This window comes from Peromyscus eremicus, chromosome 10 (genome assembly GCF_949786415.1).
Source record: "Peromyscus eremicus chromosome 10, PerEre_H2_v1, whole genome shotgun sequence".
NCBI classification, from domain to species: Eukaryota; Metazoa; Chordata; class Mammalia; order Rodentia; family Cricetidae; genus Peromyscus; species Peromyscus eremicus.
In genome coordinates, this window is record NC_081426.1 from 28,727,880 (window position 1) to 28,745,864 (window position 17,985).

At 42.5% G+C, this 17,985-nt stretch overlaps 1 protein-coding gene across 3 annotated transcripts in view; it reads left to right on the forward strand.

Moving 5' to 3' along the window:
• The window catches only part of Fam193a (family with sequence similarity 193 member A), a 135,461-nt gene that overhangs the window by 87,893 nt on the left and 29,583 nt on the right, over nt 1-17,985 (forward strand). For all 3 annotated transcript variants that reach the window (XM_059275715.1, XM_059275716.1, XM_059275717.1), the window contains 5 exons: nt 144-395; nt 12,234-12,432; nt 13,320-13,610; nt 15,526-15,808; nt 16,524-16,707. In XM_059275715.1, coding sequence (XP_059131698.1) covers nt 144-395; nt 12,234-12,432; nt 13,320-13,610; nt 15,526-15,808; nt 16,524-16,707 — 1,209 coding nt within the window. The remainder of the gene's footprint in view (nt 1-143; nt 396-12,233; nt 12,433-13,319; nt 13,611-15,525; nt 15,809-16,523; nt 16,708-17,985) is intronic.

A 17,985-nucleotide genomic window follows, 5' to 3' on the forward strand; every position in this document is an offset into this window, starting at 1 on the left:
TACCTTTCCCTGTGAGAGCTTTGGTTAGCCCAGGCTGAGTCCTGAAGCTTTGTGTTTGCTCTGTAGTATCTGGCTGACTGCAGCTTAATTCATGCCATTCTTCGTTGTATATTAAACAAGTACTTCTTTTTCTGTTATTTTAGGCGGAACAAACTCCAAACACTTGTGAATGCCACGTTTGTAAACAAGAAGCTTCTGGGCTACCAGCATCAGCAATGACTGCTGGAGCCCTGCCTCCTGGCCATCAGTTCCTGAGCCCAGAGAAGCCAACACACCCTGCGCTGCACCTGTACCCCCACATCCATGGACATGTACCCTTGCACACTGTTCCACACCTGCCTCGACCGCTCATCCATCCTACCTTGTATACAGCACCCCCCTTCACACACAGTAAGGTAAGCCACGGTAGGAAGTGAAGTCACTCATGACTTGAGTTCTGACAAGAGCATATACTTTAGCAGACAGGAGTGGGTATGCTGACCCATGTACAGAGCAGCATCTGCTCCTGATTCGATGGGGCTACAGACATTTTGCTTTGGCTGTAGTCTCTGAAGTCCTTGTAATGTTGAACCTTTACAGTGTGTAGGGAAACAAAAATCATGATTTAGTCACTAGAATTAGAGAATTTTCAGATAATAGTACTAATAGGTTGAACTCAGGATACTTGACAAGAGTCCATTTTTCTACTCATGGCCTGACTCTTGCCTTAACATAATAGATAAAATGAGCTGAAAATAGCTTGAATCCTCTGATGTTTTCTGGGCATCCTTAGCTTGAAAACTAGAGCCTTGTCAAATATGCAAGCCTAAAGAAAAGCCCAGTGTGCAAAAAAGAGAAATCCTATTATCTGAGGCTACGGAAATATAGCTGTAGGGCAGAGAGGAGGTTTCTCAAAACCCAGCCTGCAAAGAGCGCACCTAGGAAAAGCAGTGAAAGTCTAGAAAGTGCTCGGGTTTTTAGTTCTCCTCAAAGAACCCCATGTATATACCTAATATCTTAGACTTGGAGGATAAATTTAGAGAAATTGGCCTAAAATCTATGTAGACCAGGCTATTCTTGAACATGCAGTGATCCTCCTGCCTCTACATCCCTAGTGCTAGGATTGTAGGTGTGCACCATCTCCAGCTAATTCACTCCTTAGGCTGCTTTGCCTGTTGAGCTGCTTTGCACTTGCCTTTTTGACTCACCATAATGCTGAGATTTTGTTACGTTAGTTGTTATGTTAGTTATGTTATGTGATGATTCCAAGTTGGCACTAATCAAACAAAAATATAATTCTCCCCAACTATATTAGTTTATTTAGCACAGTGATTCTCAAGTGGGACAGAAAAGGAGGCCGTGACATGGAAAGTGCTTGGTCTTCTGGGGTCACTCTATGGTATGCTATGTGTGGCCAATAAATGGGTTTCCTAAGTGTTTGCTGGGGAGGGGCACAGGTGGTAGATTAATACCACACTTACAGAAGAATAAGGTTCAAGTTCATTTTTAGTAAGTACTCAGAAGCTACCCAAACCCATGCTTGTGTTTTGTCAGACTTGGTATTACCCATTTTGATACATGGTATCTTTATTAGCAAAGTTTCCAAACCATTTTCAAGTATGTCATCAAAGCCAGGCAATGTTTGTGGGGTTTGTGACTTATACCTCTTTTCCTCTTGGTGTATAAGGTGCTGTTCACTTCCTATTTTTCTAAATAGAGTTTTAACCTAATTCTGAAAAAAAGATTAAAGAATGTCCATTGTATGTTTTTTTATTGAAAGTATTAATGAATTAGTTTTTTTATCCTAATAAATTAATTGTTCCCAAAGTCCACTGGGAATACTCTCCTCAGCTGTTTACTGGTTTTCTTCCTTACTTTGGCTTTCTCCTTCCCCCTTCCTCTGTGTGTGTGTGTGTGTGTGTGTGTGTGTGTGTGTGTGTGTGTGTTGCTTGCATTTATGTGTGTGTACCATATGCATGCAGTACCCATTGAGGCCAGAAGAAGATGTCTAGATCTGCGACTAGAGTTACAGATAATGTATGAATGTTTTGCCTGCAAGTATGTCTGTGCCCCACCTGTGTGCCATGGAGGCCAGAAGTTATTGAATCCTTTAGAACTGGAGTTTATGGATGTTTGTGAGCCAGGATGTGTGGGTTCTGGGACTCAAACCCAGATCTTCTGGAAGAGCAGCCAGTGCACTTAACCACTGAGCCATCTCTCCAGCATACCTACCTTTTAAAAGATTTGTTTATTTTTATTTTTTGTATGAATGTTTTGCCTGCACACATGTCTGTGTGTGCCTAATGTCCATGGAAATTAGAAGAGGGTATTGAATCCCTTGAACTAGAGGTTATAGATGGTTGTGAACCACTATGCGGGTGTTTAGAACTGAAGCAGGACCTTCGCCATCTCTCCAGCTGCTGACTCTGGCCTTTTTAAAGGAAGTTAGAGGTCTCCTGTACAAGTATAAAAGAAGAAAAATGTTTTTTAGCACCATTTCTATATCTGATACCCATTCCTTTGACCCTGTTAAACTTAAGGCCATAGGTAAATGCAAAAGATTCCTGTGTAGGAAGGCAAATACAGAGGTCTAGGCACACATAGTGATGGTCATAAAACTTTAAAAATTATAATTAAGCTGCATTTCAGCCATATTGCTTCTTGGTCATGACTACACACTATTACATTTTATTTTATTTTTTTAATTTATTTTATTTTATGTGTGTTTTGCCTACATGTGTATCTGGTGCCTGCAGAGACCAGAAAGGTTGTGCTGGATCCTCTGGAACTGGATTTACAGGCAGCTGGGAGCTGCCATGTGGGTGCTGGGATTCAAACCAGGGTTCTCTGGAAGAGTGGCCAGTGCTCTTAACCACTTAGCCATTTCTCCAGCCCCACACTGATCCATTTTAAATACATCTGTTGAAAGCCTTTTTATTATGGAAAATAAGATGCTGTTCATAGGCTTGTGGCTATAACTCAGTGGTAGCTCAGTATGGAGGGGGAAGTATGTGCAGTTGATTAAATACTTCATGTATATCTACTGTAAAAACATTGGTTTCTCTAAACAAGCTTGTATTTTCTCTTACCAGGCCTTGCAGAATTGGTTTGTATCATTTGAGTTAGGCAGACTTACTTCAATGTTCTGGCTATGACTGTTTAAATACACAGTATATTAACAGCCCCACAGAGTTAGCAGAAGGACCTTCTAGAAACAAGACAAGCTATTTTATAATGGCATAGGCTTGTCTTCAGGTCCCTTGGTCGTTTCTCAGAAGTGCTAAGTGTGGTGTCTCAATATAACCAAGAGTCAAAGGATAGGTTCTGTGTGTGGAGGACAGCCACACACACACTGAGGCTCTTGGGCCAGCCTGTGTCTCTGTCCTTGGCTGCTTAGTTTGGAGTTTCTGCTATAGAGTCACAATTGTTGCATCTAAGATTTAATGTCATAATTGTTATTTTTGTTTTAATTTACACTCTAGCCATTGTGGGTAAATATTTTGTACATAAAATGTTGAGGATGAATACTATGAAGATTTAATTTCCTTGAGATTAAAAAAAATTACTGCTTTCTATACCAGTCATACATCTATTTGTTAAGATATGTTATATAAAAGTTAAAAAGAAATGACAAGAAAAACACTACAGTAAAATATTAGAGAAAATAAAATATACAGCTCTTGCCTAGCTGCACAAAGTCCTAGTTCAATTGCCAGCACCACAAAAATAAATAGATAGATAGATAGATAGATAGATAAAATTGCAATGGGGTCTAGAGGCACTGAACTACACCTTCCAGGCCTGGTCGCTGCTCTTGAATTTATTTATTTATTTTTAATTTATTTTTATTTTATGTGCATTGGTGTTTTGCTGGCATATATGTCTGTGTGAAGGTGTCAGATCCCCTGGAACTGGAGTTAGAGACAGTGGTGAGCTGCCATGTGGGTGCTGGGAATTGAACTGTTCTTCCCCTGGAAGAATTATAGAAGAGTGTATGTGGCTCAGAAGTGAATATTTGCTGGGTGTGGTGGTTCACACCTTTAATCCCAGCAGAGGCAGGAGGACCTCTGTGAATTTGAGGCCAGCCTGGTCTACATAGTGAGCTTTAGGACAGCCAGGACTACCCTATCTCAAACAGCCAAGAGGCGAATGTTCCCGTGTGCTAGAGAAGATTGTGTGTTCTTCGTTGGGTAATCTGTAGACGGTACTGTATCCGTTTGCTTCTGTTCCTTTCATCCTCCTTCCTGATTTTTGGCCTGCTTGATTGTCCATTTTTAATAAAAGGGATTGGAGACTCCTAACTATTGTAGAAGGTTCTTTTCTCTTTGCAGTCTTCTCTATCTTTGATTCACATACTTGTAGACTTGGTTGTTAAAGGCTCATGTATGACTTGCTTTTATTTTTGGTGCTTTTACTTGACCTGAAATCTATTCTCTTTGAGACTAGCACAGTGCCTCCACTTTTTTGTTTAACGTTTTCCTCCATCTCTTTCTTTCTGGTGGTAAAATATGCATAGCATAAAATCTACCCTCCCAACTATCTCTAAAGCGCTTCAGTCAGTGGAATCAGATGCATTCCTAACATCATGCAACTGTCGCTGCTGCATCTGTGGTTGTAACTCTTCATCTTGTAAAGTTGGAGCCTTTTTACCTATGAAGCATTAACTTCTTCCCCGCCTCTCCCCTTGGGAACCACCATTCTGCTTTCTGTTTTTATGCTGACTACTCCCAAGTCCTTCATTAAATGAATGACGCAGTAATCCTGTTTTCCTGAGTGGCTTATTTCACTTAGTTTGATATCCTTAAGGTTCATCACATCATAATGTATTACAGAATTTCCTTCCTTGAGTGATAATTTCATTGTATACATATACCACGCTTCTTTTTTTTTTTTACTTTTTGTATTGGGACAAATATTTCTGAGCATGCATGAACAAGTATTTCTTTAAGACTATGTTTGATTCTTCTGAGAATATACTATATTTGTTGTATTGTATGATACCTATACTGCCTTACTGTTTTCCACCTAGACTGTGCCGCTTTGTAGGCTTACCTATCTGTGGTGCACAAGAATTCTTTTTCAGCATCCTTACCTGTTGTTTTATTATTTTGAGAGTAGCCATCTGATAGCTGTGAGGTAGGGTGACACTTAACTTTGCATCTTCCTGCTGAGCAGGTTGTGTGGGGTTATATGCTCCTGGCCTTCTTCCTTTGTGTGCCATTGTCCTGCTTGTCTGTTTTGACCGCCAGTGCCATTGGCTAATGATGAGCTTTGCAAAGTGTTTTATTCAAGTCTCCAGTTTTGTTTTCTTTCAGGATGGTTTGGATTATTGTCTTAGTCACTGTTAACATTGCCGTGAAGAGACACCATGGCCAAGGCAAGCATTTAATTGGGGGCTTGCTTACAGTTCGAGAAGGTCAGTCCATTATCATCAGGCAGGGAGTATGGTATGGCAGCATGCGTGGCACTGGAGCAGATGCTTAGAGCTGATCCTCAGGCAGAGTCAAGAGAGACACTGTGCTTAGCATGAGCTTTTGAAACCTTGCAGCCCACCCCCAGTGACATTTTTTCCTCCAACAAGACCACACCTAATCCATTCAAATAGTGCCTAGTGACTAAGCATTCAAATTTATGAGCCTATGGGAGCCATTCTTATTCAAACCACCACAGTTATGGACTCCTTAAGATTCTATGTGATATTTAAGATAATTATTTTTTTCCACTTTGCAAAAAACATCATTGGTATTGTGACAGATTGCATTAAATCTATAGAAGACATACGGAAATAGGACCTGTGTGTCTTTACTCGTGTGTCCTCTCACTTTGGTTAATTCATAAATATTCTTTTTATGCCGTTTTCTGATTTATTATTTTTGGCACATAAAATTGCAATTGATTGTTTTGTTTTTTGTTTTTCAGGACAAGGTTTCTCTGTAGCTTTGTGCCTTTCCTGGAACTCACTCTGTAGCCCAGGCTGGCCTCGAAATCACAGAGATCCACCTGCCTCTGCCTCCCAGGTGCTAGGATTGACCTATCTTTGGGTGGAGCTGAATTCATTTATTAGTTGTAACCATTTTTGGTTTTGTTTGCATCAGAAATTTTTAGAGTTTTGTTTTGTATCATCTAAAAAATCTTTCTTCCTTTCCCCACCTGAGTACTCTGGCACTAGTCACTAATACTATATAGAATAGTAATGTTAGAAATATACCTAGCTCTTGAGGATTGATGACCCTAGGACCTAATGCCTGCGTGCTAGGTAAGTAAGTACTGCACTTGAGTCCTTTCTCTAGCCATGTACCTACTCCATCTATAATTCTATGTCAGTAACTATGTTTCCACTGACACTGAGGTCATTTGAGTATTTTTTTTTAATTAGTCTGTCTTAATAAAAGTCAGTTTTGCCTTTTCAAAGATTGATCTGCTATCATCCATCTCTCTATCTTTCTGTCTGTCTGTCTTTCCTTTCCTTTTCTTTTATTTGGGGTTGTAAGATGGTTCAGTAGTGCTGGCTGCTTTTCCAGAGGACCCGAGTTTGGTTTGTAGCACCAATATTAGGTAGCTCACAACTGCCTGAAACTCAAGAGTGGGGGACGGCAGTGCCTTTTTCTGGCCTTTGATGGAGGTTCACATGTGGACAAACTAAAAATAAAAAAACTTTCAAAGGCTTATTTTTCATGAGAGGGTGTGTGTGTTTGTGTGTGTGTGTGTGTGTGTGTGTGTATGCACTCTTAACCACTGAGCCATCTCTCTAGTCTCTGATCGTTTGATTTAGTTTATTTTTCTCTATTTCATTTATTCCCACCCTAATTATTATGATGATGATTATTTGGACAAGGGCTTTCTTGTTTGGATGTGTTACAAACTCAGTTCTTTCTTATGTCTTTCAAATATGCCTAGCCTTTTTTTTTTTAATAGAAGCATATGTTGTTGCTATAATGTAAATTTCCTCCTTCACTCTTGATTTCTCTCTGTATCTTATATATATATTATATATATATAAAATATATATATTATATATGTCTCATCCATTGGTTTCTAACTCATTCACACATTTTTCTTGAACATTTATTTACTGGGTGGTGGGTAGGGGAATAGTGTCATGGCACGTGTGTGGAAGTCATATGGGGTCCCAAAAATCAAAATTCAGGTCATCAAGCTTAGCAGCAACTACCTTTACCTACTGCGCCATCTTGACAGACCCATCTCTTTACTTTTAACTTACCAGGGTATTTAAAGTAGGTTTCTGTGGCTGGACTGATGGCTCAGAGTTAAAAGAGTGTGTGCTGTTTTCCAAAGGATCCAAGCTCAGTTCACAGCACTTAGGTCGGGCAGCTCACAACCTGTAACTCCAGCTTCAGGGGGATCTGATGCCTCTGGTCTACGTGGCTATCTTTATTCCCATGCACATGCTCACACACACACACACACACACACACACACACACACACACACACACACACCCAACACATAATTTAAAATAATAGAAATGGTTGTCTTAGATAGGTATAGTTGAGTTTCTTATACCTTGTGCTTCTGTTTTTCATGTCATATTTTTCTCTATTTTTATGGAATATAACAGTGATAAGAATGATTTGGGGGGATATATTTGGATTATTATCAGCTGTGTAGCTGTTTTATATTCATTTTTAAAGGCTTCTACTTAACTTTTTTTTTTTTTTTCTTTTTTTTTGAGACAGGGTTTCTCTGTGTAGCTTTGCGCCTTTCCTGGAACTCACTCTGTAGCCCAGGCTGGCCTCGAACTCACAGAGATCCACCTGGCTCTGCCTCCCGAGTGCTGGGATTAAAGGCGTGCGCCACCACCGCCCAGCTCTTAACTATATTTTATACTTTTAAAAACTTTGTGATATATCAGTGATACTTACATTTTAGTTGTCTTGCTGTTGCTCTGAACTTCACAGTGTGCCTTTAACTAAATTCCCATTGAGATTACATTGGCAAGCCCTGCACATGGCCTAAGTGGCTTCAGGAAAATGCCTCCTCCTTTCTCCACCTTTTCCATATAGTATTAGGTGCATTCCCTGACCGTAAGTTGATCTCCCAGACAGTTGCCTTCACATGAAGATAGCAGTTGTCTTTTAGATCATTTAGGAATATGAGAAAACATTTTATGTTGCATCTATTCATGATCTTTCTACATGTGGACCCAGCCCTCTGACCTGTATAATTTCCTTTCTGTCTGAAGAAAGTCATTTAGTTTCAGGCAGGGCCAGTCTACCATAAGTGAGTTCCTTACGCATTTGAAGAAGTTTGTTATTTCTTCTTCACTTTGAAGGATTAATTTACTGAGTGTACAGTTCTAAGTGTGTCGTATTTTCTTTCAGTGATTGAAGTATACTTTATTGCTTTCATGTTTGCCTGGTTTCTGAGATACCCATTGTAGTTCTTTTCCTTCCAAGTCAGATTAGGCATTGTGGGGATGTGTAGTGTGGAAAAGAGTTCATGCTAAGGGATTTTGTGGTGATGTTGGGTGTTTTTTCTGTAAGAGGTAGTGCTTATACTTCCTATAGCCTCTAGTACAAAGACCATTGCCTGTTTACCATCCCTGGGAAGTATTGAAACCCCCAACCCCCACACCCCGAAAAAAAGAAAGGAGGAATATTTGTGTTAACTTTCTCATTGGCTGCAATTCCTGTTGGTCTGACTGTACAGTGGAAGTTTCTTCAGTTAATGGTCCCATATTGTGATGTCTGGGCATGCCATCCTTTAGTCTTGGTGTCTGGGCTGGTGTGGGTAGGGAAGACAGACTGAATCACCTACTCCAAAATGATTGCAGCGTTATGAAGCTGTACTTGTTTGCATTCTTGTCAGAGTTTTTACTTACAGAAAAGAATTTTCTTTTTCATGAATTATTTTCTGTCATAAAGTGGAAAACAATTCAAATTTTCTGTTAATTGAAGCTTTGTGAATTTGTGTGAAGAGTCTGACTTCGTTAGTTAATCACTGGTATACTTACAAAGCGAAGCCCACAGTAGTCCACTTAGCAGACAGCTGCTTTTTTCAGAAAGAACATTTATGCTATTAAGCATAGCAGGCATCATGTATAAAAACATTGAAAAAATACAACTTTTTTTGTTACCTATCCCCTCACTTTTGCCTTCAGTCTCTATACTTGGGCCTCTTCTTTAAGTAGGTGGGCTTCTGAAGAAATGTGTAAGTAAATTATGTAAGAGCATGGCCGTTGGGCCCCTTACTCCCCTGAACTCAGCTGTGCTCAGCAATTGTTTATTGAACACCCAGTATGTGCCAGGCCCTGTGCTGCATTTTAGAAACACCCTGGTCAATGTTTTCAAAAGAGAAGGCAAAAACATAATCAGAATAAAATAACAAATCCAGTGCTGGAGAGATGGCTCAGAGGTTAAGAGCACTGGTTGCTCTTCTAGAGGTCCTGAGTTCAATTCCCAGCAACCACATGGTGGCTCACAACCATCTATAATGAGATCTGGTGCCCTCTTCTGGTATGCAGGCATACATGCAGACAGAACACTATACATAATAAATATTTTAAAAAAATAGCAAATCCTGTGGCAAGCCTGGTGACACTTGCCTAGTATGCACAACGTTCTTGGTTCCATCTCCTGAGCCACAACAGCAAGGACACTTTGTCATTCTTCTGGTAACTTGTGGATAGACATAGGTAGGAAGTTAACACTGGAGAGCGGATCTGAGTAGAGCGCAAGGGTCATCACAGAGTAGAGAGCCCTGGGAAGAATGAACAAGGGTCTAGACATGAATATTGTAGAGATGAGGGACCAGAGGGGAAGCCAGACAGTGCACAGCTGTGTCCAAGGAGAGTCTCAGGAAGCTCTTAAGTACCCGAGATCCCTGGAGGTGCTTCTGCTCATATCTCACCCCACACCCTGGCTAGCAAGCAGGCTGAAGTGTGCTAGCAGGTGTTTCTGCCCCTTAGCCAAAGGTTCCCAAATTACTTGTTCTTTATCAGCAGGTCTCAAGCAAGATACCTCTTAGCTTTTTTATTACTTTGTGGAACGAAGTATCTGTTAAAATGTAGTATCATTATTTTCCTATCTTTTTTCTCCCTGTGAGTTCCCTTGCCAGAACACCTTGTTTAGGCGCTTGCTTTTGAGTGGTCCATCCAGGCCCGTTAATCCTGTCTACAATACTTTTGGACTCTGAACATTGGCTCTACTTGTCTGTCTCCCCTCCGCCAGTTTCCCAGAGCCCTCCAGGTTAGAGGATGTTCTGCAGTGTGCCAGTGGACTGATTAGAGTCACTGCCCAACTTTTTCATGTTAGAGTGGGTCTAGCTGGTGGGATTTGGCATAGTCTTAGTAAGTACTAGGAATTCATCTTTGCCCTCACCAAATCTTCCTGCAGGCAGGGCACAGTACTCACTTACCAAAACCTCTGCTGGGGTAGGATTTCCAGATTTCAGATGAGAAAACTAAAGCACAAAAGATTGAGTGATATGCCTGAGGTCACACAGCTACTAAAAGGGAGGCTGAGATTTTTGCCCAGTTTCTGTTTACCTCTCATTGACCATACTCTCACAACAGAGCCAGGGATGACTTCCAGGTTCACTCACAGACCTTTTTTTTTCCTCACCATTTTCACCCCATTGTGTCATCATTTCTCATCACCTAACCAGTAGCTTCAGCATATCCTTGCCTTGCTAATCATCACTGTCTTGCCACAGCTGACCTTTCTAATAAACTGACCAGATTGTCTTCTCCTGGCTTGACACTCTTAGGGCTCCCTTGCCTCTTCAGGACAGTAATCAGTTACTTCTGATGGAGCCTCTACTGTCCACATCTAACAGGTCATCCCCAAACTCTATCCCCCTTCCTTCCTCCATCTGACCATCACCTGCAATTGGGAATTCCCTTGAAGCCCTCAAACTGGAATCTACAGAATCCACTATTCATTTATGCATCACAAAGAATGGGATCATCCTAATGCCAGGTCTGTGATTTGCCCAGAGCATGGTCCATTCACTCATCTCAGCAATACTTGACTCTACCAAAGGAACACAGTATGCCCAGCATTGTCCAGGGCTGGGGTACAGGGCTCATCTTTTCATGAAGTACTTGTAATTTAGAAGATGGCAGAATTAGAATATCAGGCTACAAGTCAATCTTGAATTCTGCTATGGCAGGTGAAGGAGGAAGAGGAGGCCAGATCCCAAGGTGTTAAGTGGGAGGCTCGCCTTGGTACTGGGTTGGGTCTTGAGTAGCCAAAACAGAAAAGTGGCAGCTTTTCTGGGACAGTGGCATCTGGGCTTGAGGTTTGGGAGTGAGTGTACATGAAGAGGTTTCAGAGCTTAGACACAGGTGAGAATAGAAGAGAGGTTGGAGAGGTGGAGACCAGAAAGGAAGGTCTGTGTGCCCAGGCTTGCTGAGCAGGAGAAGTGGGTGTTTATTTCCCTAGGATGTCATGGGCCGTGGAAGGACTTTGGTTTGTATCTGAAAAGTAGCAGAATGCTACCTCAGCATTCTAAATAAAGATCACTTGGGCTACTGTGAGGAAAAGGACTGGTAGGAGGCCCAGATCCCTATGTGGAAGCCAGCATGGCAATGCAGCTGTGTGAATGGCACAGCCCTCCTAGGACTTTCTTAGGTATCAAGCAGGGAGAGCCCTAGGGCACCCACGTGTGTACAGGGAGCTGCCAGCAACTTGGCATTCAGTAAATATGCATTGCTGAATGGCTCGCTGACTGTATCCCATTCCCTTTCCCTGGCCTCTCAGGGCCTTCCTCAGGGCCCCAGGCCAGTGTGCTGATGAGGTTGGAATGACTTTCTCCCTGGAAATGGGAGTAAGTCAACACCCCAGTTTCAGAGCACAACCAAAATCCCTCTAGCTCTTCAGATCTGTGTTGCTCTTGGCACAGCTCTAAGAGTTGAGAGTTAAGAACCTTACCAATGTTATCAGTGCTTCCAAACTTATTTGACAGTGTTCATCAGTACCTCTAAGGAGACTTAAGCCACAGAAAAGTTCTTATGTGTATGAACCATATTTAAAATGTGACTAGATAGGAATGTTAGAAGTGGCTGAGTTATCTGAAGGCATCAAGAACCTTTGAGTTAAAGATCAACCTACATGTGTAGCCTTCCTAAGTAAACCTCCACTCCAGCATTTGTGAGATGTACTCCCCATGGACATTGGCTTGTGGGAAGCATAGCCCTCAAGGTTTCAGTCACAATTTGTCTGTTTGTAGTTGAACTACACAGGTATATAGAATATTAATTTTGATATGTGATTAGAACTTTTTTTTTGTAGGCTTTACCGCCAGCACCTGTTCAGAGTCACACAAATAAGCCTCAGGCATTCAATGCATCTCTTCAAGACCATATTTACCCGAGCTGTTTTGGGAACACTCCAGAGTGGAATAGTTCTAAATTTATAAGTCTTTGGGGATCAGAAGTGATGAATGATAAGAACTGGAATCCTGGCACTTTCTTGCCAGATACAATTTCTGGTAAGGAATTCATTAAAACTTTCTTAAGGTTTTAAATACCCTGAGCCAATTAAGATGGTCATCATCACACTCCCCAGTGGGAGGCCCTGGGGCCTGGCATCCCATCCACCCTTCCACATCTGCACTCATGGGTCCACTGCATTGATTAACAAAGCTAACACTGGCTCCATGCTACCTGCCAGCACAGTGAGCCACATTGTGCTGCCCAGCCACAGAAGATCTAGTTTCCAGGGTCTGTATCTGGCCTGTAGTTCTCAAATAATGGTGACCACTAGACATCAGCTCAGTGCATGGGGGCAGAAAGATAGTGACACATCCACTTGATTGCTGTGACTCAAGCTCCTATTTGCTGGTTTCTGTATTGACCCTAAAGGGCTCTCTCCCCTCTAACAAGCACCTTCTTCCCAGCTGCCTCAGTTGCTGAGGCTCAACTGTTATTTCAGGCTTAGGTCCAGGGTCACCTGGGAGGGGCTGGTACCTACACCTCTCTGTCTTCAGATGGCCAGAGCCCCTGGTCACTCCACACCCAACCTTGAATGTGCTCACAGAAGCTAGTCCTGACATCCTGATTTATGTTTGAAGGGATTTCTAGCTGTGTGACCTTAGGCAAGTTGCTTAGCCTTTCTGAGCCTCAGTTTCTTCATCTTTAGGATGGAAATAACATTTCCAACCCCGAGAACTGGTTTCAAGGCATTCAGTGATACTGGAAAACACCTAGCACAGGAATTGGCACATAATAGGTGCTCAGTAAACATTCCATAGAATAAAAGCATCATTCCAGAGGAGTCCTGGCTTCAGTAGTGGCCCCAGTGTCAACATGTTCTTTAGGGTTTTTTGCTAAGTGATATTTCTTTTAGAAGCCTTAATTTTCCCATTCTTCTCCAAAGGGAGTGATATATTAGGGCCAGTGCTCTCAGAAACAAGACCTGAAGCCCTTCCACCTCCACCCAGCAATGAAGCTCCTACAGTTTCAGATATCAAAGAGAAGAAAAATGCTGCAAAAAAGAAGTGTTTATACAATTTCCAAGATGCTTTTATGGAAGCAAATGAAGTTGCCATGGCAAACACAGTCGCCATGGCCACCTCCTCAGCCACATCCTCTGTGTCATGCACGGCCACCACAGTGCAGTCTAGCAGCAGTCAGTTCAAAGTGTCATCCAGAAGACCACCTTCCATAGGTAAGGATCCTGAGAGCCTTTCAGCTTTTCACTTCTTACATCACTCATCTTGTTACTGTTTTGCCTTTCTAGAGGTGGAAATGAAACACCTGAAGGTACTTCTGCACAAGAACATGCCCTGTGGATTCTGGTTGGAATTTTAGCTGTCATTCAAAATACCCTTGGGTTGCTGAGCTCTGTGTCTTACCTCCAGCCTTTGTCTTCTGTGATGGGCATAGATCATTGCTTTCTGAGCACAGCTACTGCTGAACAAAAGACTTGTGCAAGCCAACAAGATTAGCCTGCTAGCACTCATACTAACCACTTATTGACTGCTAGAAGGGACCTAAAAGCAAAGAAATGGTTCTAGAGACTTGGGGTAAATGTCTGAGGACATGGGAGCTGGTTTGTACCTCATCAACCAAAGTTGAGGCCGTTTGAGCATCAGAAAGAATCATGATTGTCCTCCTTACTGAAGGACATGAAAAAGAAAGAAACTTGGCACTCAAAGTCAGGAATCCCTAGGGATTTTCAGAGTGGCTCCTAAGGTTGAGAAAACTCTTCTTTACAGCATAGAGTAGAAACAAAGTTACTCTGCTGCAGCCAGCAGTCCATTAGATAATATAGGCCAGCCTAATGAGGGAGTGTTTTTGTTTCTTTTCCTCTTGTGGCAAAATATCCTGAAAAAAGCAACCCAAGAAAGAAGGGGTTCTATCTATCCTGCCAGGGAAATCAAAGCATCTGGAGTTTGAAGCAGCTGGTCATATTGCATCCATAATCAGGAAGCTGAGAGCAATGAATGCATGCACATGTTCAGTTCAGTGTCTTCAGAATATATAGTTCAGATTCATCTGTCCAGGAAACAGTTCACTCACAATTAAGATAGGTCTTCCCACACCAATGAAAATAATGAGAATAGTCCTCCACAGGCATGCTCATTCCTCCATCTCCTAGATAATTTCAGATTCTGTCAAGTTGATAATTGACGCCAAGCATCAAAAGGAGTGCTTCTTTTGTTTTGGGGAGGTGAGAGATGAGACAGGCTCTCTCTATGTTAAGTTTAGGCCAGCCTCAAACCCACAGCAATACTCTTGCTTCAGCCTTCCAAGGCTCATACTATGCTAAACAGCTAAATAAATAGCCTGCACACCAGCCCTTTGTGCGTGCATGGGGGTGGGGGGCACATGCATACACTAGAGTGTGTCAGCCAGATCTTCACACTTGCTTGGCAAACATGGTACCTTTGAGCCACATCTCCAGTCCTTCAGGGAACATTAAGAATACTGGATATCAGTTTGGCAAGCAGAACATTTCCATGGAGGCTGACCAATTATGGGTGATGATGGGCATCCCCTCAGGAGGAAGCTAGGAGCTATAAATCTGACATTTACCCCAAACGTGGGTATTAATTCTCTATCTAGTCTGTCTTTGTGAGATTTAGGTCTAAAATGGTTCAATCAGATGTGATAAGATAAACCATACCAGTAGATAGCTAGCCTCTTGAAAAATGTGTCTTGTGAAAGGAAGAGTTGAGCAGCAGCTGGATTAGTTGAGAAGCCATGATGACCTTGGTAAAGTCAGGAGCTTAGATTCATATTACATGGGGAATCTGAGCTCCTGGCTTATGAATGCTGGTTCCCACAATGGAGAAATCGCAGGTTGTCTTTAAACTTAGAGGGTCTCAAGAGCCCAAGCTAGAGCACAGCTTACTATAGATGTTAGGACCAGGTCTGGTGTGTATGGGAAATAAAGTAAATGTGACCAGTCAGGTTGAAGGTGAATGAGTGTTCTTTGGTTTCTGTAGGTCTGAATATCCCCCCAATCCCCCACAAAAAAAAAAAAAAAAAAAAAAAAAAGGAAAGAAATGTAATTAAAGGCAACATGAGTATTTGTTTTCTTCGGCCAGTGGCAGTCTCTCTTGTATCTCTACATGCAGGTGATGTTTTTCATGGCCTCAACAAGGAGGACCACAGACACTCAGCACCTGCTGCTCCAAGGAACAGCCCCACAGGCTTGGCCCCACTCCCAGCCTTGTCTCCTGCTGCACTCTCTCCAGCCTCCACACCTCACCTTCCAAATCTTGCTGCCCCATCATTCCCCAAAACTGCAACCACAGCCCCCGGGTTCGTGGATACACGAAAGAGCTTCTGTCCTACCCCTGTGGCACCCCCGCCCTCCACAACAGATGGCTCCATCAGTGCCCCTCCCAGTGTCTGCAGGTGAGCCACAGAGCCCAGGTCCCTGTGAGGAGGGCTGGGAGCCATGCTGCACTAACATAGCTACAGACTGTGCTCTGGGTCCAGGCAGGTAACAAGTCCAGTGCAGAAGAAAGAGACCTCACCAACAGAGGCCAAGGCCGTGGAGTTGGAGAGGCTCCAGTCTCAATCTCAGCCTCTAGTTCTTCAGAGGAAAGAACAATGGCCCGGCTGCCAAGACCAGGGTCAGGGATGCTGACTATCTCCACTGGTGGCATTAAGGGTGTGGTGTGCCTTGCTTGTTTTTTTAAGTTGTTTTTGCTATACATTGGGTAGAATCTGCAGAAAATTTACAAGATGTATATACGGAAACTAATACCACACACAGTGATTTTTATAAGATCATTTCTGTTACCTTTGAACTTGCCTGTTAGAAGCACGTCTTTTATAACCCCCATTATGGAACCAGTGGTCTCAGGGAAGTCAGAAAAGTCATGTGTCCATCCAGTGGCACTGTAGGTGTGTGCTATGACTACTGACCACATGTCTGCCATATCTCCTAACTGAGCCCAGTCACCGCACTGTCTTGGCTGATGGCACATGATTCTCTGACCCCAGAGCCATGAGCCCTCTTTGCTGCCTTGGTCTAAAAAAAATAAGCAGAACAGTGGGTGGGCATGAGGAATAATTAGTGCCTCCGGGGTGGCTGCTTGCTAATGAGCTGTGTGTGGTTTTGTAGTGACCCTGACTGTGAAGGGCACCGCTGCGAGAATGGTGTCTATGACCCGCAGCAGGATGATGGGGATGAGAGTGCAGATGAGGACAGCTGCTCCGAGCACAGCTCCAGCACCTCAACTTCCACCAACCAGAAGGAGGGCAAGTACTGTGACTGCTGCTACTGTGAGTTCTTCGGACATGGCGGGGTAAGTGCATGTGGTTAGTGTACTGTGACTTGACACTTGCGTGACTTGCTAAGTCTTTGGCAAGAATTGTGTGTTAGATTTATTATTTTTTAGAATTAGGTGTAGGTATGAGTAACTGTATGTGGGTGTGTTCATGTGAGTGCAGGTGCCTGTGGTTACCAGAGGCATCTGATCTCTTGGAACTGGAGTTGCAGATGATTATGAGCTGGGTGCTGGGAACTGAACTTGGGTCCTCTGGAAGAGCAATGTGTACTCTTAACCACTAAGCCATCCCTCCAGCCTCTTAATAGGCCATTTTTTAAAAAAGACATGAAAGGATAGTGTGGGGCGTTTACCCACCACCCCCACACTTCCCCAGAGTTTTCTTGAGTGCGAGCAGCAGGAAATATTAGATAGAAGGATTTATTGCGGAGAATCTTGCGGAGATAAACAAATAGAAAATAAAGGATAGCCTCGAGAGGGCCTGGAACCTATTCCAACGGGCCCTGCCTGTCTCTGCCCTAGGGTTTTTATAGAGATGCCAAGGGGTGGAGCAAAAGACCTCCTCCCCTAGCACAGCCAAGTGCAGACCATCTCAGACACCTGCACTCGGGCCCGTGGTCCTAATCATCCTCTATGTGGACCTGCTGGGTAAAGCCACGAGGAACCCGAGAATGGGCTCCCACAGGTCCCCCTTTCTTAATATATAAAAAAAATAACTATTAATGGCTTACAGCAGTCTCCATAGCTGTTACACCTCCCAGTATGGGAGTAGAGGATGATATAGATGGCATTTCTCTTTTGAATTAGGTCCAAGGTGACTACAGCAGTCTTAGCTGCCTCAAGCCCTTTCTAAGCCAAAACCTCTTAAGGCGACTACAAACTTAAAAGAATCCCTTAGCTTCATCATTACCATTAACAGATTAACATAAATATTGCTATACATAGTCACAATTCTCTCAATCTTACAACTCAAAGCAAACTCTTAACAGAACCATTTGAATTAGCATATATGGTGCTAAATATAGTTAACAATTTTCTCCGTCTTACAACTTTAACTCAATCATTTGAATTTTCTTGCTAACAGATCATAGGAAAAACTTCAGTGTATTCACATCAAACTTAAATATTTCCTTAACTCTACAAAACCAGGGTGCATTAATATCAATAGGTTTTTGCAAACATAATTCAATCTCATAACTCCTCCTTTTCTTTATAATTTTTTAATTATAGTTAGAGGAACCCAAACTCTTACAATTCCTACAGACCCATATTGAAAAGCAATATTTTTAATCTAAC